Source organism: Chrysochloris asiatica, unplaced genomic scaffold (assembly GCF_000296735.1).
Source record: "Chrysochloris asiatica unplaced genomic scaffold, ChrAsi1.0 scaffold00305, whole genome shotgun sequence".
NCBI lineage: Eukaryota > Metazoa > Chordata > Mammalia > Afrosoricida > Chrysochloridae > Chrysochloris > Chrysochloris asiatica.
The window spans coordinates 1,574,484-1,600,824 of NW_006408823.1; the positions used below are offsets into that span (position 1 = coordinate 1,574,484).

Consider the following 26,341-nt stretch of genomic DNA (forward strand, 5'->3'; position numbering starts at 1 on the left):
GGTGGAGGGTCAGAGAAAAAGAGGAAGACCCCCAATGAGATGGATTTGCCACGTGGCAGCATCGATGGACTCAAGCGTGGCAACAGTAGTGAGGTTGGCCCAGGATCGGGCAGTGTTTCGTTCTGCTGTGCATAGGGTCGCTATGGGTTGGTACCGACTTGATGGCACCTAATACAACAACATCCACTGATCTTTCTTTTTTTGGTGGTGGTGGGGTGAACAAATACGTAGGTAACTCTACAATTGCTACATGGACAACGCAGCGACGCTGGTTGCATTTGTCAAGTTGTGTGAACGTCCTCACTATCTTTCGCTTTATTCCACCACCATGAACATAGACCCTCAGTGAGCTCTTTCTTGATCACCCTGCTGGTGGTACAGTGGTTAAGCGCTTGGTCACCAACCGAAATGTTGGCAGTTTGAACTTACCAGCAGTTGTGTGGGAGAAAGAGCTGACAGTTGGCTTCTGTAAAGATTTACATCTTTTTACAAAGATGGCGCCGAAAGCAAAGCAGGCAGCTCCTGCCCCTCCCAACACGGCAGCCACAGCAAAGGCATTGAAGGCCAAGGAGACAGTGCTGAAAGGGTCCGGAGCCACAAAAACAGATCCACATGTCACCCACCTTGTTAGCCTAACACACTGAGGCTCCGAAGGCAGACCAAATATCCTCAGAAGAGCGCCCCCAGGAGAAACAAGCTTGACCACTATGCCTTCATCAAATTCCCTCTTACTACAGATGAGGCTTTCTGCTCCCGTAAAGATTTACAGCCTCAGAAACTCTGTACAGGGTCGCTATGAGTCAGTTTCAACTCCATGGCACATAACCACCACCACCACCACTGAGTCAGCCAAGAGGCAGATTGAAGATAACACACATTTGTGTTCATTGTGGAGGTCGAGGCCAGCAAACACCAGATCAAACTGGCTGTGAAGAAGCTCTGTGACATTGATGTAGCCTTGACCAGGCTGATGGAGAAAAGAAGGCATTTATTCCACTGATTCCTGACTAGGATGCTTTGGATGTTTCCAATAAAATTAGGATCATTTAGACTGAATCCTGGTGTGGCGTTGCATGTTAACACACCGGACAACAAGGATGGTTTGAACCACAAGGTCGGCGGTTGGAAACTCTATACAAGGTTACTTTGAGTTGGAATCAACTCAATGGCACTTAACAACAATAACAAACAGTCCAGCTAGCTAACTCTAAATATAACTTTTTTTAATACAAAAAAAAAAAAAAAGATTTACAGCATTGGAAACTCTATGAGGCGATTCTACTCTGTCCTCTAGAGTAGCCGCTATAAGTCAGAATCATAGATTGCCAATGCTCCATTAACTCTCAAAAATGTCCTGTTTGGATGTCGGGTTCATGCTAGTGATGTTGGCCCAGGATCAGGCAGTGTTTCGTTCTGCTGTGCATAAGGTTGCTATGAGTTGGCACTGACTTGATGGCACCTAACAACAACTCTATATAGCTAGTATATTTTGTTGACCATGGAAATTCCACAGAGGCAAAGATGTTGATCTGTTGGTTGTCGATTGCTGTTTTGCCCGTGCCTGCATCACAGCCTGACACATAGTAGGTGCTCAGTAAAGCATTGTTCACTAGTACGGCTTCCTGGTTGTAAACTGTGTGGTCCATGGGCCCTCTGCCTAGAAGCTGAGCTGCTAGCATCTTAACTTGCTTAATTTGCTAACAAGGGAAGTCTTCATTTTCACTGTACTCGACCCCACAAACTCTTTAGCCAGCCCTGATGATGTGTGTTCCTAGGCACTGTTGGAAGCTCTCGACTTCCTAGAACAACTTTCTACTGTGGTGTTGTCATCCCCAAGTTACAACAAAGGAAACTGAGGCCTGTCCAAGCTTATGCAGCTAGACAGTGACCCCCCCGCCCAGGAGTCCTGGTTCTGGAATGTGGGATCTTAACTCTTTACTTGACTATGACTTTATTGAGCACTTACTGTGTGCCAGGTAGTAGGCTAAAATCTTAACATTCTTAACTTCCTTCAATCATTGAGGTAGAATTGAATGTACCCATTACACAGACAAGGAAACTGAGACTCAAAGATGTTACTGCTAGGTAACTTCAGAGCTGGGATGTTTCCCAGAGGCTGGCAGTGGGACAGGCAGAGGTAACAGGGGCTCAGCCCCCACCCCAAGGGACCCACCATTTGTCATTATTGATCTGGTCCCCGAAGCCAGGTGTGTCGGTCACAGTCAGTTTCAGCTTCACGCCCTTCTCCTCAATGACTGTGGAAGGAGAGCAGAGGAGGGAGATTGGACCCTGGAGGGGAGGCTTCTGGTGGGGTGAGGCGGGGCTTACTCACCGTGGGTCACCGACTGCAGCTGCAGTGTTTGGGGCGTGGGCCCTCCCAAGCCCGGTGGGGTGGACTTCCACACTTTGGACTTGAATAGCGTGTTCACCATGGTGGACTTGCCTAGCCCGCTCTGCCCTGTGAATCAACCATGATGAGAGGAAGAAAGGTGGACGTTGCAGGTGTTGTGTCTCCAACTCTTAAAAGTCTGGTTAAAGTGAATGGTCTGCAAGGCATACCCTAAGCACCCAAGAGCACACCCAATCCTAAGTGTCCAGTCCGGGTAAGCAGAAGTGTCTGCACGTCCCCCACCTGGTCTCCGCCACTCCTCATGGGCCTGACATCCACATCTAGGCGTTCTGCCTGCCTTTGACCTTAACTTCCTCAAAACCACACAGTACATGCTGTCGAGTGATTATGTCCTGTAACGTCTCTGTGGTGTTTCCGAGTCCCCTGTACCTGTGAGGTGCTATGAACACACCTACTGAATAGAGAGTCTCTGGGTCTGACCCTCACTCACCCACTACCATGATGTTGAACTCAAACCCCATCTTCATGGCTTTGATCCTCAGTTGATCCAGCACGGCCTCAATGCCCACGTAACCAAGCATCTCACAGGGCAGGGGTCTGGGACTGGGGGTCCGTGAGGAGCAGGGGGACAGGGGCTGTCTTGTGGGGTCCATGGGGCCAACAATGCCTGTCATCCAGGTGTGGTGGGGAGACCATTAGGGGAAAATTCTGAGTCTTCCTGCCTGTGAGTGGGCACCCATGTCCTCTGACCTGAGCCCCCACCCTGAGGTGCACCCACTCCAGAGACCCGGCCCCTTGTGCCTACCCCTGCTCTAGACAGGGCAAGGACTTCCAGATTAGGCTGACTCCCATTCCACCAATTCCCCCAGCACAGAGGTCAGGGGAAGACCAGGGGGTTTGGGAACAAGGGGATCTAGCTCATGGGTCTTGGGCCCCGGGACACATGACAGAGGTGGGGAGCCAGAGAGATCCCAGTAGATGTGGAGAGTGACGGGAACAGGTCTCAATAGCCAGAGGGTCTCCCAGGGAAGTGGGGCTGAGAAGCCAGAGACAGACAGACAAAGGGGTAGAAGCAGCAACCTCTGGGTGCACCTGGCAGTTCAGGTCCTTTGGGAGCTGCCCCTGTCCAGCAAGGCCCTGGTTTGTGTCCAGGGGGAAGGCAGAGGGTGACAGTTATAACCGAAGAATCTGAACTCCACCCCCTTCCTGTGGCCCCCACCTGGGGGTTCCCAGGCCCAGCAAGGGCAGGGAAAGGGTAAGATGACCCCCCAGGCCTCCTTGGGACATAGTCCCACTAACTGTCACAAGCACTACCCAAGTGATGTGAGGACCCTGTTTGCAAAGGACCCCGAGACTCCCTTGTCCAAGGTCTCCTGGCAGAGCTGGGCTGCTGAGGTCTAAGCTCACACCCCTTAGCCACTCTGCCAGAGGAGGCAAACTTGCCACTCACAGGCCAAAAGTAGAACATGGTGCATGTTCTTTGGCCAGCGTTGGTGTCAGAGTTAAAAAGGACGGCACTGATAAATTAGGGGATGGTTTGAACAAATGTTTACCCGGTGAGCACTCTGCCTTTAACATTATTTTGGAAACGAAAGGACATGAAGTCCTGTAAGTGCTGTGACCTCCGCACTTTACAGATTAAGTGGTTGGGGGAGTCACTCAATGTCACACAGCCAGGAAGTGGAGAGCTGGGATATAAACCTGGTCATTAGGAGTTCAAAGTCTCACCTTTTTACTGTCTTTTTTCTTGTTCATGTAAAAACCTAGATTTCCAAAGCATCTGCAAGTGTCATAAAGACTGGCAACTCTAGGTCCAGACCCCTGGCTAGCTTGTCCTGCCCCCTACTGATGGCTTCCCACCTTGTCACAGTCCTCACCTGACCCTATCATTTCCCTACCTTTAGTTGTCCTTAGGTGTCTCAAAACGAAAACACTGCCTGGTCTTGCCTCATCCTCAGTCGCTACAAATGTTGCAGCCACTGTGCCGGTCCATTTATTGAGGGTCTTCGTGTCTTCACTGACCCTCCACTTTACCAAGGATGATGTTCTTCCCCCAGGGACTGGTCCCTTCTGATCACATAGCCAAATCATTCTCGCTTCTAAGGAACGTTCTGGCTGTACTGCTTCCAAGACAGATGTCTGCTCTTCTGACTATTCATGGTCCATCCAAATATTTCTCACCAACCCCATCTTTCAACACTAAGACATTTCACATACCAAGTCAGGCTAACTTGCTTGTTTGCTATTCACCTATTTCCTGGTACCTGAATTTGCAAGTCGGTTTGAACCACAAGGTTGGCGGTTCAAGCTCACCAGCTGCTCCTCGGAAACTCTGTACAGGGTCGCTATAGGTCAGAACTGACGTGATGGCACTTAACAACCACCACAAAGTCTTCCTCTGCCCCAGGGGTCAGCAAGCATTATCTTACAGATGGCTTGTTAATAGCTACGTAGATTTGGCTCCAACTCGCAGAATGAAATACTGTCTGGTCCAGAACCATCTATTGAGTTCATTTTTGCAGCTATTGTGTGTCGTTCCTTCCAAGCCAAGGGGGCTCATCTTCTAGCAATCTGTCAGACAATGTTCTCCTGTGACCCATAAGGTTTTTTATTAGCTGATTCTCAGAAGCACATCACCAGGCATTCCTAGGCCACCATGCGTGGTTCTGCTGGTATATGAAGTACTAGTAACAGAGCCTCTGTTATCCCAGTAACATACAAGTCACCACAGCAAACAATCTGATAGACAGATGGTGGGTAGGGTTCTCACCAACAGCTGCACTGCCAGTGAGTCAGTTCCGATTCATAGTTACCCTATGTTGTTGTTATGTGCCCTCAAGTCGGTTTCAACCCATAGCGACTCTATACATAGGGTTTCCAAGGAGCAGCTGGTGAGCTTGATTGTAATGAGCAAATGACTATTGACCTGTCTGTTGTTTAGGTAACAGGTGGGTTCAGGTCCAGATTTGAAGGGTGTCAAAGGGCCACAGCCTCAAGTCTCCACCAGTCTCTCATCAGACCATGGATCCATTTTCAACAGTGAAATCTCACAAGCTACAACTCCACAGCCGAGCGACTGGACAAGTCATCAGTCAAGGGAAAGCAGATGATGGAACAGCTCTAGAGAGGCATGGGCTCGCCTTGAATCCAAGTACATCCCACTTCTGGGAGTATCCCCAAGAGGAAAAAAAGTTCTCTTTACAGAAAATCAGCTTTCTTTAGGAAAATCCTCCCAGGAGAGTGATCTAGAACTCTGAGAACTCGGGGGAGGCAGTTTCAGTGGCGGGGTGGACAGGACCCTGGTGGCACTGTGATTAAAGCACTTGGCTGTTAACAGGTCAGTCAGTGGTTCCAACCTAAGAGCCGTTCCTTGGCAGAAATGTGTCTGGCAGACTGCTTCTGTAAAGATTTACAGGTTGGAAACATTACGGGGTGGCTCTACTCTATCCCACAGACAGCATCAACAAGATGGCAATGGTTTCTTTGGTTTTTTTTTTTTGGGGGGGTGCATCCAAGTACAGGCTCAAAGGTGATTTTGAGACTCAGGTACGCAGGAAGCCCATGACAACTGGGAAAGGCGCTCTTGGTTGTGCTACTGGGAAACAGAAGGTAAGATGATCTGAGCTGGGTGACGAAGCAGGCCAGCCCAAACACATACAGAGAACAACAGACAGGAGGTAATTGTAGCCGCAAGCTGGATCATAGCAGTGCATGACCACTGATTTTGATCCGCTAAGCATTGCGGGAAGGAGGCTTTCAGGTGGATGATTTCATTGAATCTTCATGGCAACCCTATGAAGTGGGCACTTGTACAGATGAGGAAAGAGACTGGGATCAGGGACAATACCCAAGGTCACACACAGATGCGTGTTAAGGGCTGGACCCATGTGGTATCCACCCTAGCCACTCTCTCCTATTATTGCTTTGTTGGGGCTAAGAAGCGCACCAGGGGTTCTAGCAAGGAAATGGAATCGCTTCTTCTGTCTCCCTAAGGAACACAACCCTGCCCACCCGCTTTAGACTTCTGATCCTCAGAATCCACCTGCAACAGGATGTTCACAGCACCAACTGGATACTGACACAGGAGGGGATGGTGGTGAATGATTTGCATTTGTTGTTGAGAACTGCTCAGGGCCTCAGTTTTCACATCTGTCAAATGAGAACCGCAGCAATCCCCACAGTTGGAATTCTGGTAATGCACACGCAGTGATGGGCACAGAGCCCGAGATTAGCTGGTGTTTGTTTTTTATTTTCCTGCTAAACCATGTGGACCATGAGGGCACGGGAACTGTGTCCACTAAGTTCACAATCATACTTCAACTCCTGGTGGGCCTCACACAGGTGTGAACCCAGAAAGGCATCCTGGAAACTGTCTCCCCTGGGGAGGGCAGGAGCCCGGGTCTCCAAGTCCTGGGGAAAGAGCTCATATATATAGGCAACCACCACCCTTCAATCACGAGAATAAAAGTCCAGGAAAGATGCCCCCCCGCAGGATGCTGGCTCAAAGCCAGCAATGTCCAGCGGCCCAGGAACCTGAACCCAAACCCAAACCCAAACCTGATGCCGTCGCTCTTTGGGCAGAGCAGGCCCAGGCGGCTTTCCAAGTCTAATCTGTATAGAGGTTCACAGCCCCTGGATGTGCTTAACCACGGTACCACCAGGGCTCCTTTAAGGAATGGTTGTTGCTGTTAAGTGCTTTAAAGTCACTTTCGACTCATAGCGACCTTTACAGGGTGTCCAAGGAGCAGCTGGTCGGGTTTGTGCCACTGACCTTGTGGTTAGCAGTTCAGTGTTTATCCTACAGCACCACACCAGAACTCAAGGAACCGTAGTGTAGTGTAAACAACCTTTCTCTCTCCCTTCTTCCTCCCCTTCTCTGTCTGAAGTCCACAGCTGCCGAGTACTTTTGGAGTTCCTGGCTGTTTGAAGTATTGAACAAAGCTGAACCCGTGACCCTGAAATGTAGATGCTGACCGCCAGAGGCCCCGCAGCATGGCCTCCTGGGAGGCAGGTGCACACCTGTTGGGACTGGGGAGGGCAGCACTGGGCCCCTCCTCCACCTCGGGCAGTGCAGGTTGTCCCTAGAGAGGGGCGGGCCTGGTTGCCAAGGTCTCAGGTGGCTGAGGACCCGGAAGCAGGAAGTGGGTCTGTGATTTCAGGCGCTGCCAGGCTTCTAGCTTCAGTGGCAGGTAGGGGGGTCTGAGGTTGGGACTACAAGATCGGGGGCTGCGGAGGGGTTACCCAGACCCGGGTCAAGATAGGGACCAGGAGAGGAGGGGCTTAGGCCTGAACTGGGTACAGGAGTGAGACCACAGGTAAGTGTTGGGAGTGGGCTGCAAGGGGTTTGGACAGTATAGGTCAAGGGTAGAGGCAGGACACATGTCTGAAGTGGGGGTCCTGGGAGGAAAGTGAGGCTGGGGCTGGTGCCAGACAGCCGTGTGGCCAGCCCCTGGAAGAGTGCAGGGTTCTGAGGTGGTCCTGCTGGTGGGGGGGCTGGGACAGCAGCGCATCGCTGGGATGGCTCCATCAGCGGAGGATTTTGGGCGGGAGCTGGAGGCCACGGCCCAGGAAGTGCTGGGGAGATTGCAGAGCCGACAGCTGTTCCAGTCCCCGTGGGACACGGCTGCCTTCGTCGTCTTCTTCACCTTCGTGGGTGAGTATGGCCATCACCTCCTGCCCTGCCCAGCAGCCCAAGTCCCGGCCACAGAGCCATAGTCCCCCCCCCCGTCCCCAGGCACCGTGCTCGTCCTGCTGCTGCTGGTCATCGTCCGCTGTTGCTGCTGCTGTAACTCCCCCAGGTCCCAGGTGAGCCCCGTGAAGGTGAGCCCGCTGGGAGAATGAGGGTGGCAGCAGGCGGGTGCTGGCCCTCCTCTGGTGGGCGCACCACAAGGCCCCTGTATGTCTCCAGCAGAGGAGCCCCAAGGGGTTGGACAACTTGGCCCTGGAGCCCTAAGACGACAAGTCCCTGCCAGTCCTTCCTGTGTCCTGCCTGGTGCTGGTGGTGGCAACGGCAGTTAGAACACCTGGAGCCGAACCTTTGGAGCGGGAATGGCACCCCCGCCCCCCATGGTGACTGACCGGATCATAGGAACCTGGTGCTGAAGGACTTGAAGGGGCTGGGTGGACCCTCCTAGCTCCTGGGAGGGGAGGCTGGGAGTCAGGGAACCCTGTCAGTGTGAGTGTGGGGATCCTGGGCCTTCACAGAAGGACAGACTGAAGGGCTCCAGGTTAAGTCTAATACTCTTTATTTCTCAGAGACGAGGGGGCAAAATAAACCCAGTCAGCAGCAGCATCAACGCATGGCTGAACTACCACCCCCCCTCCCCACTTCCTTCACACCAACCAACCTGTGGTGGAAGGGAGGGGTTGTCCAATGGTCCAAAGTTCCCCTTGGAGGGCAGGGCTTGGAATGTGGGCTTCCTCGGCAGTCTGACCACCCCAGTGGCCGAGGCCCCAGGCAGGGAGGGTAATAAATAGTAGACAGTCCTCAGTCTCCTGGCTCCAGTGGCCCATGGGGGAGGGGAGGGCAGAACTGGATGCCCTGGGTCTTGGTCCCAGGGGTGGGAAGGGGCTTCAGATGCTCTGCTCAGAAGGCTCTGTAGCTCCAGTAACTGGAGAAGACGGAGATCTGGGGGTGCAGGATGTGGTTAGGGGGCAGTGTCTCCACACAGAGCCCAGCCCAGGGCAGTGTGGGTGTGTGGGGAGAGGGATACTGGAGGCTGCCGTAGGAGCCCTTGGATCTGCCCCCGACCCACCTTATCCTTGAGTTGCTGGCAGAGCTGCAGGGAGACCGTGAAGAAGACCAGGGCGTCGTTGAGCCAGGGGATCACACACTCCACTTTGTGCACGTGGCTCACCTCCAGACGCTGGGAGCCCCACTCACTGTCGGCGGCATGGGGTTCCTGAGGGTGGGTCTGGCTCACCCAGGCCACCTCCAGGGTGTTCCCCAACCAGGGCCACATACTCACAACATGGCTCCTGGACTGTGGAGTACAGCGCCTCCGGCAGGGCGGAAGTTCTAGGCAGAGGAGTGGGCAGCGCTGTCACGCCTGCCCAGCGTGAGGCCAGGTGTATGGGGTGGCTGAGTGTGTGTGTGTGTGTGTGTGTGTGTGTGTGTGGCCCTCACCTTGTTGGAGATGGGCTGCAGGGGATGGGGTGACTGTGTGCGTGTGTGCGTGTGCGTCAGGGGCCCTCACCTTGCTGGAGGTGGGCTGCAGGGGATGGGGTGACTGTGTGCGTGTGTGCGTGTGCGTCAGGGGCCCTCACCTTGCTGGAGTTGGGCTGCAGGGGATGGGGTGACTGTGTGCGTGTGTGCGTGTGCGTCAGGGGCCCTCACCTTGCTGGAGTTGGGCTGCACGGGGTGCAGCTGGTACATGGTGAGGCAGAGCTTGTTGAGGTTGATGTAGACGTTCACCAGCAGGTCCGAGGGCAGGGCGGGGGCGAACATGCGCTGTGGGAGGCACAGCGGCTAGTGGGTGCAGTGGACTGCCACAGCAGACCACCGTACCTCATCCAGCAGATGTTCCTGCCATGGGCTGGACAGAGCGAGGATGCTGTACCCCTGTGTCCCCCAGCACCCCCTGGAGTGGGCATCATTGAGTCAGGGTTGCAGGACGGAAGCCAAGGGCCCCATCCCACAAAATCAAGCACAACTACAATTCAGGGGTTCCAGGCCCTGTGTTCCTTGCAGGGTGGGGCTGGCTGGGGGCACTGACCGTGAGGCCACTGGCGGCGATCTCGGGTAGGGTGAGGGTGGCCGGGGTGGTGAGTCGGTTGCGGGCTCGGGTCAGCTGCAGCATCACAGCGTCCATTAGCTGGAGGAAGGGGGCGGGTCATGCTGTTGCATCTGCTCCCGTCCCCCCATATCTGAGACTGTACCCCAGAGACAAGGTCATGGTGATTTCTAGTTGCTGTCCTGGATGGCCCCAGTTCCCAGCCCCTGACCCCCTTTCAGGGGGCTCGTAAAAGATACAGACAGCTTTAAGAGGGACTCTGAATGCCATCCAATGGAAAGTTTTGTCCCAAGGGTGTCAGCGCTTAAGACGGGCCCCTATCCAGCTGGGTGCAAGTGGTCTGAGAGGGCTTCCCAGAGGAGAAGGCAGTTGAGTCCTAAGGTGACCGCACCTCTTACCTTTATAGATGAGAGCATGGAAGCTCAGCAGCCCCCGTGTCTAAGGCCACACAGCCAGTGAACAGGGTACCATTTGGAGCCCCTCCTCCTTCAGCCCTAGCTCACCTCAGAGCTAGGGGTTTGGCTACTATCTGACTGTTGTTGTAGGCACTGGAGTGATCTGACTCTAGGGAGACACCAGAAGAGCTGGGGGGTCAGGGAGGACCCAGGGCGGCACCTCCTACTCCTTAGGGTGTGTCACGGTTCTGGATGGAAACCTTAGTCTATCTGATCCCATTTTCTTAAAAATGAGGAATCAGAGACCCAGAGAAGGTCAGTGATCTACCTGAGGACACACAGCAAGTCAGGGTAGAAAGCAAGCCTGAGGACAGGTGTCTGACGCCAGCTTCCCCAGCACACGGAGCTGGTTCACGCTATTGTTACTGGAGAGCTGCTACCCTGATACTGACCATCGCTCTAGCCAGCTCTCCTTTTACAGGGGAGGAAGTGGTGCCCTACATGATTTGAGGCCACACGGCTCACAACTGACGCTTACTCCAGAACCTGGGCTGGGAACCACATCCATTCATACTTTGAGGGATGAAGAGTCCACGTTCAGCTGAGCCTGAGGATGTGGTTCCAGGCCCAGGAATCTAGGGCTCTCAGACAGTCCTGTGGGAGGAGTTCTCTGAAGGCCCATTCAGAGCGTCTGCTCTCTTGTTCCTGTCAGTAGCTTACCTTGAGGACTTCTGCTCCCGTCCTGAACTGGTAGCCTTCGTCCCGGTTGGTGAGAAGGTAAACGGCTTGGCTCACGTGGTTCCTGGCGTCCTGGATCTGAAAACAGTATCCCTTGCATGGTCACTTGGGCTGGGCCTTGGCTGGGAGAGATTGGGGTGCTGGGCCCTCGTGCCCACACAGCATGAACCCCATACACTGAGGGCCTGTCCTCCTGGGGAGATGCGATGTGTGCTGCCTGGCGGGACCAGTTTACCCAACCTCTCACTCTGAAGCTGTGAGCGCTGTGCCCTCCAAGGCCAGGCCCTGGTTGTGTGCTGAAGGTCTGTTTTCCTTAGAAATATGTTAAGTAACAAGTGTTGTAAGGTGGGAAAAACTGGGAAGGGGGAGCCTGTCTAGGTCAAGGGTCCCCAGTGGGGAGATGTGAGCTAAGATCATGTGATGAGAAAAGCTGGGGGACACTGGCTCCAGCAAAGGAGCTCCCACAGGCGAAGTCTCTGGTTTGGAGCCCAGGGCCAAAGAAATCAAGCTGGGAAGATGGGACCAGGGCCAGGGACCCTATGTGAAGGAGCTCTATGAGTGATCACCCCAGCTGGGTGGGCCCACAAGCAGGCAGCATCTTCCCAGGTTCCACGTGGCCACAGCCTCTCAGAGCCAGGGCCTGTCCTCAGAGGCCCCTGGCCCAAGACCCAGCCCAAGGGGCCTCCACACCTGCTGTAGCTTCCACTGTTTGTCCTCCCGGAAGGCAAAATGCAGCAGCTGGTTGTTCCGTGGTATCTTCAGGTTCACGTCCTACCAGATAGAACTGGGGATCAGTCAGGCGGAAAGCAGGACATTCTTCTGCCTTTGGTCACCCTGAGCCTTGGGGCTGGGCGCACAAACAGGAGTGTATGGTGGCTGACAGATAAAGGGTCGTGCAACGCCCTGGTCATATGGAGGATGAATGGGGAGGTCGGGGAAATGGGAACTCAGACCCAAGAGGTGCCTTGAAGATATGAAAGAGCAGTGAGAAAGGGGAACATGACCTTGGCTGGGGGGAAGTAGTAGGGAGCAGCTGTTAGCAGCCAAGAAGGTCAAGGAATGTGGTGCTGGGAACGTGCATCTGGTGCCAGATTGGGTGCAGAGCTGGCCCCATCCCGATGTCTAATATCAGTCTAGGCTGCTGTTTACAAATGAGGAAATGGAAGCCCAGAGAAGGCAAGCATTCTGCCCAGAGCCACAAAACAGAGTTGAAATAAGCACGAGACACTGTGCCCCTCCCTGGTGACAGATGAGCAAAGGGGGGTGGGACTCACCGCCTGGCTCAGGGCATCCCCTTGGAGAGTAAGCACACCTTTCACCTGGTCTGTTCTGTAACAGATGGGGGGTCACAGGATGAGGCATGGCCATGCCTCCTGCCCCCAGAGGGTCTTCCTAGAGTCCCCAGCCCGCGATTTCTGCCCAGCCTGGACTCACCCACAGCTGCCCAGGATGAAGTTCTCCTGCTTTGCTGGTCCCTCAGTGCCAGAGAGCGTGAAGCGTAGCGAGGCCTCCTGCAGGACAGAGGGGAGAAGAAGTAGGGAGAATTCACAAACAGAAGAAACTTTCCCTAGCCAGAGCTGTGAGTGTGTGTGTGTGTGTGTGTGTGTGTGTGTGTGTGGCTGGCTTTCAGGGAACCTTGGGGTGGCTCACAGTGTTAGGTCCCATGGTCCACCTGCTCATTTCACCTTTGCGGAGTGCCTACTGTGTGCCCAACACAGGGACCCAGGACCGGATGGGCTCAGCAGAGGTGCTGGGACAGAGAGGCAAAACCAAGAAATAACAATGGTAACTGTAAGCAACAAGTCAAGGCCTTGCCAAGCTCTGGGCTAGATGTTTTGGGCTGTGAGGAGCTCATTTATCTTCAAAACAGCCGTGGAGGCAGGCTCTAGTATCTCCTCTTTGCAAATGAGGAAACGGGAGGCCAAGACAGAGCTCTAACACATGAGAGGTCACACAACTCCAGAGAAAAAAAATGGAGTCCTTCACCTCTCAGATTAGATGTCAGCTCTTTAAGGAAACCTCGCCCAGAAGCTCAGGGCGACATCAATTTTCCTCCGCTGGGCTCAGCAACCCCTGCACACACTTACTGCTCATGCCCACAGGGTATTCTACGCTATAATTTGCACGGGAGCCACAATGTCAGGTTAACACCCACCAACTAGTTTCTCTGTGTTAGAAAGATGCGGCTGCCTCCTTCCTGCTGCCGAAAACATTTGCAGCCTTGGAAACCCTATGACGCAGTGCTCTGTCCTACAGGGTTGCTGTGAGTCAGAATCGACTCAATGACCGTGGGTCAATCTTTACGGCCACAGATCACCAGGACTTTCACTCGCGAGTCGCTGGGTGGGTTAGAACCTCCGCAGGCTAGTGCTTTTAATCACAGCTCTTGCGTGTGTCTCCACTGGTGAATGCGCATAGAAAGGGCCCTGTTTGACCGCCGAGAAGAGGAAGAGACAGGTGGTCCGGGTGGTTGGTCAGAAGGCATTACCTTGAGGATGTCCTGGAGCTGCCGGAGAACCGCGTGCACTTCATCGTGCAGCAACCAGCGGAACTCTTCCTCCTGGAGGGAGAGAACGCGATCAGCGGCCACCCAGACTGCCGGCCCGAACCCTTGTACCCCTGGCCCGATACTGGCCCCAGGTCAGGGCCCGGCCCTCGCACCAGCACCGCGCGCTCCGCTGCCGTAGCTGCCATCGCTGTCGCCATAGCTTCTGCTGCCGCGCGCCCTGTTTAGCCCACTGCCGGCAGGCCGGTCCCACCCCTACTGTGCTGCCGGTTGGCCAAACGGGCGCAACAGACGATTGGTCGGCGACCGCCCGACTCCTGACACCTCGGAATGAGACTGGCGACTGCGCAGCTCAGACTCTCGCAAAGCGGCTGCGCGACCCCGACTCGCGCAGGTTTGTTCGAGATGCTGCGGGCTCAGAATTTACTCCTGTTGTGGGCGGGAGCACAACGGCAGTCGGGCCCGCCCCTCTCCAGCTTTGATAGGGTGCCCCCCCACTCGTATCCCGTGATTGGCTAAGGAAGGTCTTGGTTTTGCTACGCCTGACGATTGGCCGCTAGGCGCCCTATTGGGCCCGAGCTCCGTCCCAGTCACGCGCGCCTCCGCCCCCACCGACCCGCACAGCTGTTACCAAGAAATGTTTTATTTTTCTTGCAGTAGCTTTGTTAATTGCACAAAATCATGTTTGTTTTTTTTTTCCATTTAAACATTATCACACAATCCTATTCTGAAAGACAAATGTTCATTAAAAACAAAGCAAAAATAAAAAATCACAACCTTAATTACCTAGATTTGTCGTTTAAAGGAAAAAGGTGGCAGGGAGGAAGGTAGAGGAGGGGCTTTTCTTACAAGCATTTTCACAAGTGTCACATTTTCTCCTGAAAAAGGAAGGGTTTCAAAATAAAGGTGAAATAGCTATAACAGAAATAAAAAGTCATAAAAAGGAACTTTACAGAATGTCACCAATATTAAGACAACATTGACTAACCAGTTTTATTACAGCATCTCCCCCTACCCCCTTTGCCTGTTTCCCACACGGGATGATGCAACAGGCTTTGTATTCAGACAGAAATGAGTTCAAACCCAGTGAAATTACAATGGTGCCAGAAACCCCATAGGCACCCACCCCCGATGCTCCCCTCTCCCCATGACCTCAGCTCACCATGGAACAAAGGACTCAGGTTGTGGGGGGCCCCACACCAGTGTGGCCACATGGTTTATATATATATAGAATTATGTATTTCCCTATAAATGCTGACCTTCTGCAAACTGTGACTTTGGAAAAGGCAGCCCAGGCTGAGGGAGAAGGCTGACATCTTAGGCGACTTCTCCTTGTTCTGCAACACTCCAGCCCCGCTCTAGTCCCCTATGCAAGAAAGGCTAGGGCCTCTGGGGATAACACCCCGCAGGTGGTGACACAGGCTGGAGGGAGACACTTTTTCCTGTGCCAAGAGAGGAGCCTAAGAAATGGTCACGCTGCGTCTGGGCTAAAGATGGGACAGACAGAAATACTGTCCCCGTGGGGGGGGGGAGAGGGGAGGGGCAGCATGCAGGGAGGGGCTGGGTCAGAGGGAAGAATCTTTGACATAACGGAAATGCCCCCTCACTTGTCACTCCTCACTGGTGGCCCTCAGGAGCCCTCTCCCAAGGGCTGGAATGCAAGTGCAAACACTCAGACTGCCCGGCGATGAGAACTCTGATCCCAGCCCAGGGCTCCGCAGGGCAGGAGGGGTGGACAGGGACCTTCCTGGAGAACCGCCTTGGCTCTGCTGGACACTGCCCTTCTCCTTTCAGCTCACAAAGGCATTCACACAGAGGTGGCTGCACGCTGGTGCCTGATCATGTGACTCCTCATTGGCGGTCTGCTGGGGTGGGCCATCCCACAGGACCCTCCCTCTAGAGTCTTGTGGGAGCATCTTGGCCCAGCACCTCTCTCTGCAGGGGCCTGGGGGTGGCAGGCAGGGGGACGTGGATGTGATTACTGCCTCCTCATTCTGGGGGAAGCTGTAGAGAGCCTTCTCACTCTCACTGATTCTAGTTCCTTGGCTCCAAAGCGTACGAGCTAAGAAGACAATCTTGAAGAAAACACAAAGCCAGGCAGCAGTTTCTGGGCAGTGTCTATCCTGGATGAGAGAGCCTGTGTGTGTGGGTGTGTACACAGCCACTCAGGCCGGGGGTCAGTGTCCAGTACCCAGTGCCAGAGCTTTCCCACAAGCCACTCCTGCCAGCAGCCCTCCCTCCCCGGGCCCTGTGTGCTGCACTGATGGCAAGTCTGAGAGTCTGTAGAAAAGGAAACGGAGATAGGTGGACTGGTCCAAAGCGAAGTCCCAGGATCCCGACCCCGTGTGAGGAATAGGGGTCAGAGGGAAGATTGGGGGGTGGGGTACGGGTGCTGACGGCTTAGTGTATATAGGCTCGGTAGACGGCAGACATATCATTGTCGGACTGGTCCAGTGCCTTGGCTCTTTTGTACACCTGGAAAACAGGAGACAGGGATCAGCCTCCAGGCTTAGAGCCCACTTTAAGACTCGGGCCTGACTCTGGAGGCCACTCCACATGTACACAAGTAGAGAGATTCTGGAGGTGAAACTGTTGAGGTGCAAAGCCTGGCTGCTCCACGTGTAGGCTTGACTTGGGGCAAAGCACCTGCTAAGCTTCTCTGGTTCCACCACCTCCCCACCTTCACTGGACAACGTGCAGGTGAAATGCAGCAAGAAGTGCAAGTGCTCAGTGTGCCGCCCCATTAGGGTGACGGCGACCCTCCAAGGTCCTCCCCTCTTCCTCTCTGGCCTTTATCCCTCCGCATGGCTGGCCCCTGTCCACCAGCTCGCAAGGAGTACAGCTGCATCCCAGTGGCTTCAATCTCCTGACTGAATTGATTTTTTAAAATCACATTTTTCCTCTCCCATTTAAGTGTCTGTGTGCTTGTTTGTGTCTCCACAAGAAGGGAAGGAGCCGCACAGGTAACAGTGGTCCAGCGACAAGAGTTGAGTGTGGAAAGAGTTACAGGGCCACTGCAGATGGGCAGTGACGGCCAGTTTCCTGCTGGTGTGTCTGGTTTCAACACAGCCCAGGTGGGGCCGCCACAACTCTGGCGTGAATGTTGGAAGTTATCTGCAATTCCTAAGTGGGCGAGGGGCAGGCTCAGAAGCTCCGGATCCCGCCCACCTGCCAGGTCAGTACCTCACGTACCAGAGAAAAGCCAAGAGGAGGTGTGCTCAACCTGGGCTCAGACCTCGTGGGGAGAAGTTGCACTAAAGACAACATCGGCTTTCAGGAAGCTCTGCCTAACCCCTCCTAGAGGCTGCCAACCAAGCCTCTTTTCGGATTTTTTTCTGTCAGAGAGGTACTGGCCTTGTGGGACTTCCTCCCAGCCTCGCCGTAGCAAAAAGGCTGGGAGAGTAGAGGCACTCAGAATGGTCAAGTAAGCTCCCTACAGACCAGCCCTCCTGCCAATCACAACTGAAAACTGGGCCAACCAGGCTCCCTGCAGGAACCGTAGGGGCTCTCAGGCGGAGAGGCTATAGGGATGAGTTTCCATTATGCTTGCTATTTTGTCTGAAGGTAGGTGAGGGCCTGCACAGGCATGCTGGCTAAGCCTGCTGCAGTCTATGGAACCTGAAGAATCAGAGGGTGGAGTCTGGGGCAGCCGTAGTCTCCGAAAATTGAGGGGGATGTCTTAGAAAGGGGAACATCAAAGAGGGGAACCCTAAAGATTTGCATGTAAACTCTACCCACATCTCTGGTTAACCCCGGAACCACTCATATACAAGCCTGGCCAGGTCAGAACTGACCAGAGGTCAGAGTAGCTGACGAAGAGTTTGATGAAGAGTGTGATGTCTGAAGCCAAGTAGGTTAACTGCTAGCTATTATCACATCAACAACAAAAATCAGTGCTCTTCATTGGAGTAAAATATAATCCAGAGTCTTCACGACATAATCTTCCCAAAGTCAGGACAGAATCCAAACTCACCTAATATATGAAGAAACATGAAAATGTGACCATATTTCATATGAAAAGACAAGCAAAAAAGATTGATCCTGAGGAGACCCATTTTTTAAAAGATTTGGAGACAAAGATTTAAAAGCAATTACTATACTCAGACTCAAGAACACATAGAAAACTATACTCAGAATGAAGGAAAAGACAGGAAATCTCAGCAGGGAAACAGAAACCATATTAAAAAATCACTGGAAGTTCTAAAACTGAAAACCACAATATCTGCAAAAAACTAATTATTCAGAAGAATGGAGATGACAAAGGAAAGTGACGGGATCATTTACACAAACCTTGTGTGAGGAAATGAGAAAGACGGGTTCAGATGTCTGAGGATTTCTCATCAGAAACAATGGCGCTCACATGACAATAGACCCGTATCTCTTAAGTGATGGAAGCAAAAACTGTCAACTCTGAATGAACACTGAAAAGCGACCTCTTCAGGTAAGAAAACCAAGAATTTGCCACAGAGTCCATTTCATGTCATAGTAACTAACCCTAGAGGACAGAGAACTGCTATTTAGGGTTTCTGACACTGGAGACTTTCTATAGGAATTTGTCACCAATAGACCTATATATCACAGGAAATGCCGAGGAAATTCTTCCAGCTGAAAGGAAACAAAACTAGATGGAAACTTGGTTCTGCACAAGGGGATAAAGAAGAGCACCAGGAATGGTTACTCTAGAGAAAGAGAAAATGACCTTTCACACCATCTGTAGCATATGGCTTATCAAGACAAACAAAAATCCCACTACTCTCTGACGTTTAAAGCACAGGACATATCTACCTTAAAGCAGCAGTTCTCAACTGGTGGTGATTTTAGCCTCAGAGGACATGTAGCAACAGCTAGAGACATTTCGGTTCTCACAATTGAGGAGGTGCTGATGCCATCTAGTAGGCAGAGTCCAGGGGTGCTACTAGACACCCCACAGCACACAGGACTGCCCCCGTCACAACCTGCATTCTTTGTGGGGGCCTGAGAGACCCTGCTGTGAAGGATGTGGGGAGGGGTAGGTGATAAGTAGGGATCTAAAAGTCAGTAAATAAAGTGAAATTAAAAAACATTCAAATAATACAAAAGGAGGCATAAAAGGAAGAAGAGGCCAACAAAAGACTGAGAAGGGCAATCAGAAATCAAAAGGATGAATGACAGCTCCCTGAGCAGCCACACCCACTTTCCACAAGGTCCTGAACTAGTGTTTCAGGCTCAGGACAGTGTAGAGCCTACATTCACTGTTCCAGTGCTCAGAAAACCCCATGCTCCCACTGAGAAATGAACCAAAACAGTGGTTTCCAATGCAGTGAATCCTAAAAAGAACTAAGACGGCCCCTCAGGGAAAAGCTGCCCCAAGCCAGCCACTCCTGGAGCCCGTCCCAAGTGACCGCAGTGGAAGGAGAGCAGACGGACAGAAGGCTGCTACCTCATTGGCTGCGGCGGCCATTGGAGTTGGGTGGTTGACTGCATCACCCAATGCGATGGCTAAGCGCAGATCCTTCTGGATGTATTTCAGGTAGAAATCAGGCTTAAAGTTCCCCTGCAGGATGTCTGAGAAAGAAAAACCACTCATCAGAAGAAATAAAGGGACCATAAATAGGATGATGTCTGCAGCAGTGTAGGGGCACAGCCACCTAGCCTTCCCAGCTAGTCTAACTTTCTTGGTCCTTCTGCACCCTCAGAACCCGAGCATGTGCCCCCAAGTCCCACCCAGTCTCTTTGGAGGTCCCACAACCAGGGGAAGATCCTTTTCTTGCTCCACTGTGACCCTGAAAAGGAAACGGTCCTTTGGCAGAAAGCCTGACCCAGGACCCCACTAAAATGGACTAGTCAAATGCATGCAGAGAGGTCAAAGGCAATGTTACTTTGGCACTTCTGGTCCAGGAAGATGCTGGCCAATTGTCCCTGATTGAGGATGTCCAGGAGCGTCTGCTGGGACTGGCCTGTCACTTGGGCCAGGGTCAGCCCCTCAGCAATGGTGGCCATGAAGCTCCCCTGGACCATGTTCACGATGAGCATCATCTTGGCTGCATTGCCAACCTCACCTGCAAAGAATTATGGTCACTTCCCACGAACCCTACGAACCCTGTAGGCAGGGGCTGTCTCACTCACCCTTATCCCTGTGTAAACTGCTCCACCCCCACCCTGTACCTGCCCCTGACAAGAAAGCATGGGTTCTTCCTCCTTCCAGGCACCGACCATGTGAGACAGAGGAAAGCTCCCTGGAGCCTAGGGCCGTGGCCCAAGCGGCTGTTACCTAGGAAGAAGGAGGTCTTTCCCATGGCCTGGAAGCAGCTGCTGCAGTCTTCATACAGGCCCCTGTCCCCGGCCGCTAAGATCACCAGCATCCCGTCGTTAGACAGCTGCTGGTTTCCCGAGACGGGGGCTTCCAGAAAGCGACCCCCCCTGGACACAATCACCTGGAAAGGAAAGTCACAACACCTGGAGCCCCTGCCAGCCTCTCGAAGGGTCCAGGTGGGGGGCCCATGGGCAGGGAACACAGGGCACTGTGGGGGAGGCCGGAGCATGTCTTCTCACCACACCCCAACAGAACTAAGGAATGGAAGGTCCCAGGGCTGTGGACGGGCTAAACAGACCGTCCTCCAATGGAGGCACCATCCACCCCACAATAAACAGAAGGAAGCTGGGGTCTCACTCACAGGCTCCCACAAACCCTGCAACTGCTTACAAAGATCAAAGATCACCTCCAACTACGACCATGCTTACGAGACTGTCCTTCATGATCTGGGCCACACCTGCAGAACCACCTGTCTCTCAGGTGAGCCTGGCCCTCAACTGCAGGAGTGTAAATCACAAGGGCCTCTAAGCCTAGCTCAGCAACCTCCCACCACAGCTGTTCTCAGAAGCTGCAACTTTGGCGGTAGAGCATGAAGACCCATGGGCGTGGGTACGTGGGGCCTTGGGTCCCCATGGAAAGGGGCCTGCTACCTGGGCCAGCTCGGTGACAGTGTCTGCATCCACTGTTGACATGTCCACGTAGCACTTCCCGGGCCGGATCCCCTGCAGCACACCACTGGGGCCCAGCACCAGCTGTGGGGACACAGGGAGAAGCAATAGCCCAGGCTGCCGGCCACATGCCCCGCTGGGCCCTCAGATCAGAATTGTGCTGCCTTTTGGGCACATTCCCCCAAGTAGGCAGTAACTGTTAAGACTGCAAAGGGAAAAGCAATGAAGAGAGCAAAAGGGAAAGAAAAATGTTTCGAGAATGTCCCCATGCATCTTTCTAAGACATCTCTGTGTGTGCCTGTGTGCTGCTTCTCATGAAAAACCTCCCAAGTGAAAAGGAAGCACAGTGTTTCTTTGGGAGGGCCTCTTTGGATTTACTTGGATTAAATGATATGTCCATTTCCATTCACGTTTGAACTTTTAAAACATACAAACACAGTGATGGCTAAACACAGAAACTTGGCGTGTAGACCAAAGACCCACTTGGCCCCAAAGCTTCCAGCTCAGTAAGAACACATGGGGCCTTTGGGACCCTGGTGGCATCCAGCCATTGTTTGCATGAAAGGAAGCCTGTATTCAGTTATGTGTGCACCCTTCACATAGGGAAACGGTCCCTGACGGGACGTTCAGACACTCACTCTGTGTGCAGGGGAGAAGGGGCAGGCTGGACAGCTTTCCCGGCTACAACCGGAGGCGTGGAGGGGAGGGAGGGAGGGGATCCTTACGTCCTTGGCAGCCTTCGGGTCCGACACACAGGCGAAAGTGATGTCACAGGTGGACACGACTTCAGCGGGGGTCCTTCCTAGGCGGGCCCCCTCCTGGATGAACAAATCACACTGCAAAAGTCACAGATGCCAATGTGAGCCACAGGCAGCGCACAACAAACATGCCAGCCAGAGGTTTGGTGACCAGCCCTCCCACCGCCTCCCAAGGCGGGGGGGTGGGGAGAAGCTGAGCCAGGAGCTAGTGGACCTTCCCAAGGGAAGGGAGGGGTCTCTTGAGGAGTGTTGTGTGTTTGCGTACCTGGTACCTAGACCGATGCTCTACTTCACAGTACGCACAAAACAAGTGCCTGCTGTTGGTTTCCTGTTTGAAGAACAGGACGGTGAACAGGACCTGTCCCAGCCCCTCTGAGGGGGTCTTGGGTGGGGCAGAACCCACTCCAGACCTGGAGCTACTGGCACTGTGCTGAAGTGGGTCTGGGTCTGGAGGCCTCCATCTTGGCCTTCTTTTTGGTTCACTGAGCTTTTCTTAGCTAAGTTGGTACTTCTGGGGGTCTGAACGTGCTAACTTTTTCCCTAATAACTAAAATCACCCAAATATCCCATGACAAAACACATGCTTAGTTTTTTGGCTGCTAACTGAAATGTCAGCATTAGAAAACACTAGTTGTTCCTCTGGAGAAAGATGAGACAGTTTGCGCCCAGAAAGCTGATATTGCACAGACTCGGAAACCCTCGGGAGTAATTCTACTCGGTCCTATGGGGTCACTACAAGTCGGAATCGACTTAACAGCAGTGGGTTTGCTTTAGTTTGGGTTGGTCTTGATGATTACTAGTTATAATGGAAGGCTGCTGCATACGCCATTGAGATCTATACACCTCAATTCATCTAATGGTTCCCCTCCAGTATGACAGCAGCCCTGAATTCAGTTTTTAATTAAGGATACCTACAAACACTTTTATGTACAAAACTCCCCTTGTCTGTTTCCAATGTAGGTCTTGATAAGTAGGAGGAAACAGGCTGGCCATCGCTCTAAACCTTGTAAGATACTAAGTCAGCTAGCTTTCTCGTGGAGCTGTGCCACTGTATAATGACCACCAGCAAGGTCTCCAACGGCCAGCACCAAGTACCTCATACAAAAACAATGAACAAGCATAAATGCAGCATTTTACACTTTGCCTACTTGATCAATTAGCCCATCAAAAACAAACAACAAAAACCTGGCAACTTATTAGATTCTGATTACTCCTGATTCTGGAACCCCTTTTTGTCCTTTTTTGTGAATTACATTTGTTTCAGAGTTATCAAGTGATGTGCTTAATACAATGTATCAAAGCCCATGATGACTGTGGTTGTGTGGGGTTTTGAGTGCTTCTGGGCATAAGAAGGTCTATGTTAATATTTTACTTTCTTGGAAAGCGGAATTCAGTAGCCTATTTTGAATATATTGAAGTAACAGGAAGCGAGGTGACCTTTTCCAAGGTCATTCTAACCAAGCATAATTTACTGACCAATCCTTCATTCTATTTCACTGACTAAGTCTTAGGTTATCTATTGGACTATGTCATTACCTCCAAGAGCACCAGGCAGGTTTCTAGAATGGCAGCTCTATGTTACATTATTATTTGGACTTGTAAAAATCACTTTTCTAAAAATTGAAAAAATGTTTTCTATTTATGATTCCAGGAGAACTAGAGAATAATTTTTATTAAGATTCTTTATATATACATATATACAAAATGACATGAGGATCGTCAGAGAATTAAAGTGCCTTTTGAAAGCCACCCTGCTTGTAATAATTTGCACAGGCACCCTTCCAATGCTTGGCTTCCGTGCCCCTAGGAGGTGCTTTCGTTAGAGCGGTGTCTTTGTGGACGTTTAAAGGCACCTTGACCAAGCTCGGCAGCACAGCTGTGACTAGAATTCAGGTTCTCTGCTCTCCCAGGCAGTGACAACAAGTGACAGTTTAGCTTTTCCGATGACTGAAGGCAGTTAGAAACAAGGGAAATGCACTCCTAACAACAAACCCTGGCTGCTTTTCACACTTGTGTCCACCTAGGTCCGGTCCCCTCAGCCTTTGGCATCGCCAGGTATTCCCACATCAGGACCTCTGAGACAGACCTCACTGGTAGCTCAGGCACCCAATGCCCCATTCCTTTGCTTGGCCATTAAAATGGTTTTCCCAGGTCCCCTTTCAACACTCCCATCACTCCTTTGTTACTTTGGAAAAGGACCTTCCCCAGTGAAGTGAGTTTCTTACTTCACCTAGAACGTACAGCTTAATGGGTGCCATCAGCTCTGAGATCTCTAGCCAGCATACCTCCCTCTAAGTGCTCCCCACTGCTGTGTGTTCTCAGCCTGCTGTGACACTGCCCTGGGCCCACACAAGGGTTAACCCACTCCAGAACCACCTTGGCTTATCTTCCTTTGTTCCCGGTGGAAGGAGCACTGCTGGATTTCCCTGGGAGCCAGTCTGTGACTCTTCACCTTTTCTTGGATGAAGCCATGGACGACCATTTCCGTGCTAAACCTGTGCTGTCCAATAGCTACAGCAGCCACATTTCAAGTGTCCGATAGTCACCTGTGATGAGTGGCTACTATACTGGGCAGTGCAGAGACAGAACATTTCCATTACCATGGAATGTTCCAGTGGACAGAGCTACTCAACACAAACCAAACAATAGAATACACTGCAGCCACTGAAAGGAACAAGGTTGAATGTACACATTCCAAGTCACAATAGCCGGCTAGAAACATACACAAATATGTAGAGGCTTCAAAAAGTTCATGGAAATATTCCATTATCTTTCAATTCCATTTTTCCCACAAACTTTCTGAAGTCCCCTCATATATGCAGGATTTATTCCAAACCAAATCATGTTCTGATATATCAGTGGATGGCTGCAAACAAATTCTCTCAATAATGCACTTATCTTAGTTTTACTCAAGTGCCTCCAAAAAATGTTGCTATCAAAAATCTGAAAGGTGGCATCCTCAAAAGACTTAAACTATGTCCTCTGAGCTTTAGGGACAAAAAGAAGTCTGAAGGGCAAGATCAGGGCTGCAGCCTGGATGGCTACAGTTTCCCAACGACCCTGGCCCACCCTACTTGTCTAGCACCAACATGGAGGCTCACCTTCTCTGCAGTCCGGTTCCAGACGGTCACTGTGTGACCCATTTTTAGCAAGTTGGAGACGATGCCACTTCCCATGAGACCAAGGCCCAAAAATCCTATCCTGAAACAGACAGAGACTGGTCAGTGCAGGATGGGGTGGGTGGGCAGGTCTGGACGCATAGGTGTCCCTACAGGGGCTCCAAGAAGACAGGTGAGGCCTCAGGTCACCAGAGGTGCTGCCCAGCAAGCCACTGCTGAGAAGTATCCTGTGTCCCAATGGGCCTGTGCTTTAGGCTCCCTTGATGCTCTCACTGAGGGTCTGAATCTGCAGCTCTGTTACAAAGAGCAGACTCCCAGCGCTCTTCAGCCCTGGGCAGCATCTCAAGGGCTGGGGTTTGGATTTGCCACAACAAACTGAAGCAAATTCCCCAACTGGGAATCTGGACCTGAGTTTCCCTCTCCCTGATTTTCCACTGCTCTTCACCCCCACACAGTCTTTCCATTCTCCCTGTCAGCAGCAGAAATGCGCCTTCTCCCTCTTTTCCAAAGTCGAGTCCTGTGCCTGAGCTTTGGAGCCAATCTTCCCCAGGTCATGGGCTCTTCTTCCATAGGACGGTGCCCCTCCCCCACAACCCACTCCACCCTGCTGACAGAGCGTTCAAAAGTTCTGCTCATCGTACTTCCTGTGGCCCCTACAACGTGTGGAGGTTGCTCTGATCCCTACTGCTTGCTGTTTCTCTAAGTTTATTTGAACAATTTTATCTGCCCAGATATCACTCCTAGGTTCCTTTAGCTCTTTCTCTCATTGCATGGGACATGGCTAGGCAGTGCCTCTTCCTTCACTTTTGTTTACATCATGCTTGTGCTCAACTCTGGCTTCCCTGTGCTCTAGGCAGTCAGTGCTGGCTCTCCCACTTTGACCCCATGCTGTCCTTGCGGAGTGTTTAATCTCCTGAATCACATCCAAAGCCATCTTTTCAAAGGGGCTCCTGCCCTGGGAAGTGACCCTAACCCTTACTGGAAAACTCACTTCCTACACTCACTGGGTCCCACCCTGTAGGCATCACTGGAATCAGAGTTTGAAAATGGAAGCTGTCTCTTATCCACTGCAGTTCTTAAAAGATAAGAACCAAGGACTGATCTTTTATCCTTCTTCAGCCTGTCCTCTGGAGATTGCCATTCCTTAAGGTGATTCTAAGTCTTGACAGCCTACCTCTCATTCCCTTTCCCTGCTTGATAAACCTATGTGACCTGGGTGTAGAGCAGCTTCCAGTATCCTGGAGATAGGATGCAGAAAGGTGGATTACTTATGTGGGCTTTGTGCTTGTGTTAAAAAGGGTTTTGGCAATGGGACTCAGTCCACTCTAGGCTGTTTTTAAAAAAACCAAAGCCAACACAAACAACAAAAAAAGACCAAACCTGTTGTCATTGAGCCTATTCAGTGGAACCTGTAAGACAGTGCAACTTCCCCAGAGGATTTCCAACACTGTATATATTTACAGAAACAAGCTTCTTCCCGCAGAGCGCCTGGTGGGTTTCAAGAGCCGAGTACTTAGCTACCATGCCATTGTGGCCCCTTCATAACCCTACTAAATTAATGGGGTCACTGATCATCCTCTTCCTGAGTACACACTATGCCTCAGCTCCTCTACTGTGGAGGGAATTCCACTACAAATAATGTGTGGAATAAATAATTTCAAGACTACTAGAAATTGTACCATAAAAGATACACATTTTGTCTGAGAGAGAACTGCATGGAGATGCAAACTGGAAATGCAGACTTGGGAAGGCAGGCCCTCAGATCACAGGCCTCAGCCAACA

General features: G+C 52.0%; 4 protein-coding genes across 4 annotated transcripts in view; 1 reads left to right on the forward strand and 3 right to left on the reverse strand.

Moving 5' to 3' along the window:
- The window catches only part of SEPT12 (septin 12), a 21,231-nt gene extending 18,225 nt beyond the window's left edge, over window positions 1-3,006 (reverse strand). The window contains exons 1-3 of the mRNA XM_006874893.1: window positions 2,841-3,006; window positions 2,333-2,458; window positions 2,174-2,255 (exon numbers count right to left, since the gene is read on the reverse strand). Coding sequence (XP_006874955.1) covers window positions 2,174-2,255; window positions 2,333-2,458; window positions 2,841-3,003 — 371 coding nt within the window. The 5' untranslated portion in view covers window positions 3,004-3,006. The remainder of the gene's footprint in view (window positions 1-2,173; window positions 2,256-2,332; window positions 2,459-2,840) is intronic.
- A 4,861-nt stretch (window positions 3,007-7,867) lies between these two features.
- Window positions 7,868-8,303, forward strand: SMIM22 (small integral membrane protein 22). The gene is made up of 3 exons (XM_006874894.1): window positions 7,868-8,003; window positions 8,085-8,170; window positions 8,262-8,303. Exons 1-3 carry the CDS (start codon window positions 7,868-7,870, stop codon window positions 8,301-8,303), a joined length of 264 nt encoding a protein of 87 aa, XP_006874956.1.
- Window positions 8,304-8,926: 623 nt separating this feature from the next.
- ROGDI (rogdi homolog (Drosophila)) lies at window positions 8,927-13,936 on the reverse strand. Its single transcript, XM_006874895.1, has 11 exons — window positions 13,878-13,936; window positions 13,705-13,776; window positions 12,651-12,727; window positions 12,491-12,545; window positions 11,907-11,987; window positions 11,199-11,294; window positions 10,066-10,164; window positions 9,687-9,800; window positions 9,319-9,368; window positions 9,106-9,232; window positions 8,927-8,978 (listed from the first exon to the last, which is right to left on the reverse strand). Exons 1-11 carry the CDS (start codon window positions 13,920-13,922, stop codon window positions 8,937-8,939), a joined length of 858 nt encoding a protein of 285 aa, XP_006874957.1. The 5' UTR covers window positions 13,923-13,936; the 3' UTR covers window positions 8,927-8,936.
- Window positions 13,937-15,877: 1,941 nt separating this feature from the next.
- GLYR1 (glyoxylate reductase 1 homolog (Arabidopsis)) overlaps window positions 15,878-26,341 on the reverse strand; it is a 34,739-nt gene continuing 24,275 nt past the window's right edge. Inside the window, 7 exon segments of the mRNA XM_006878322.1 lie at window positions 15,878-16,197; window positions 19,142-19,266; window positions 19,581-19,760; window positions 19,973-20,135; window positions 20,665-20,766; window positions 21,408-21,518; window positions 24,542-24,641. Of these exon segments, the coding sequence (XP_006878384.1) occupies window positions 16,123-16,197; window positions 19,142-19,266; window positions 19,581-19,760; window positions 19,973-20,135; window positions 20,665-20,766; window positions 21,408-21,518; window positions 24,542-24,641 (856 nt within the window). The 3' untranslated portion in view covers window positions 15,878-16,122.

Bases quoted from the DNA above. Each gene is read 5' to 3' on its own strand.
- ROGDI (XM_006874895.1), bottom strand. From the start codon at position 13,922: ATGGCGACAGCGATGGCAGCTACGGCAGCGGAGCGCGCGGTGCTG. The intron at 11,988-12,490 runs GTGAGTCCCACC...TCTATCTGGTAG, and splicing joins GGGATGCCCTGAGCCAGGCG to GACGTGAACCTGAAGATACC. The intron at 10,165-11,198 runs GTAAGCTACTGA...CCCTTCCTCCAG, and splicing joins CGGGAGCAGAAGTCCTCAAG to CTAATGGACGCTGTGATGCT.
- SMIM22 (XM_006874894.1), top strand. From the start codon at position 7,868: ATGGCTCCATCAGCGGAGGATTTTGGGCGGGAGCTGGAGGCCACGGCC. The intron at 8,004-8,084 runs GTGAGTATGGCC...CCCCGTCCCCAG, and splicing joins CGTCTTCTTCACCTTCGTGG to GCACCGTGCTCGTCCTGCTG. The intron at 8,171-8,261 runs GTGAGCCCGCTG...TGTCTCCAGCAG, and splicing joins CCCAGGTGAGCCCCGTGAAG to AGGAGCCCCAAGGGGTTGGA.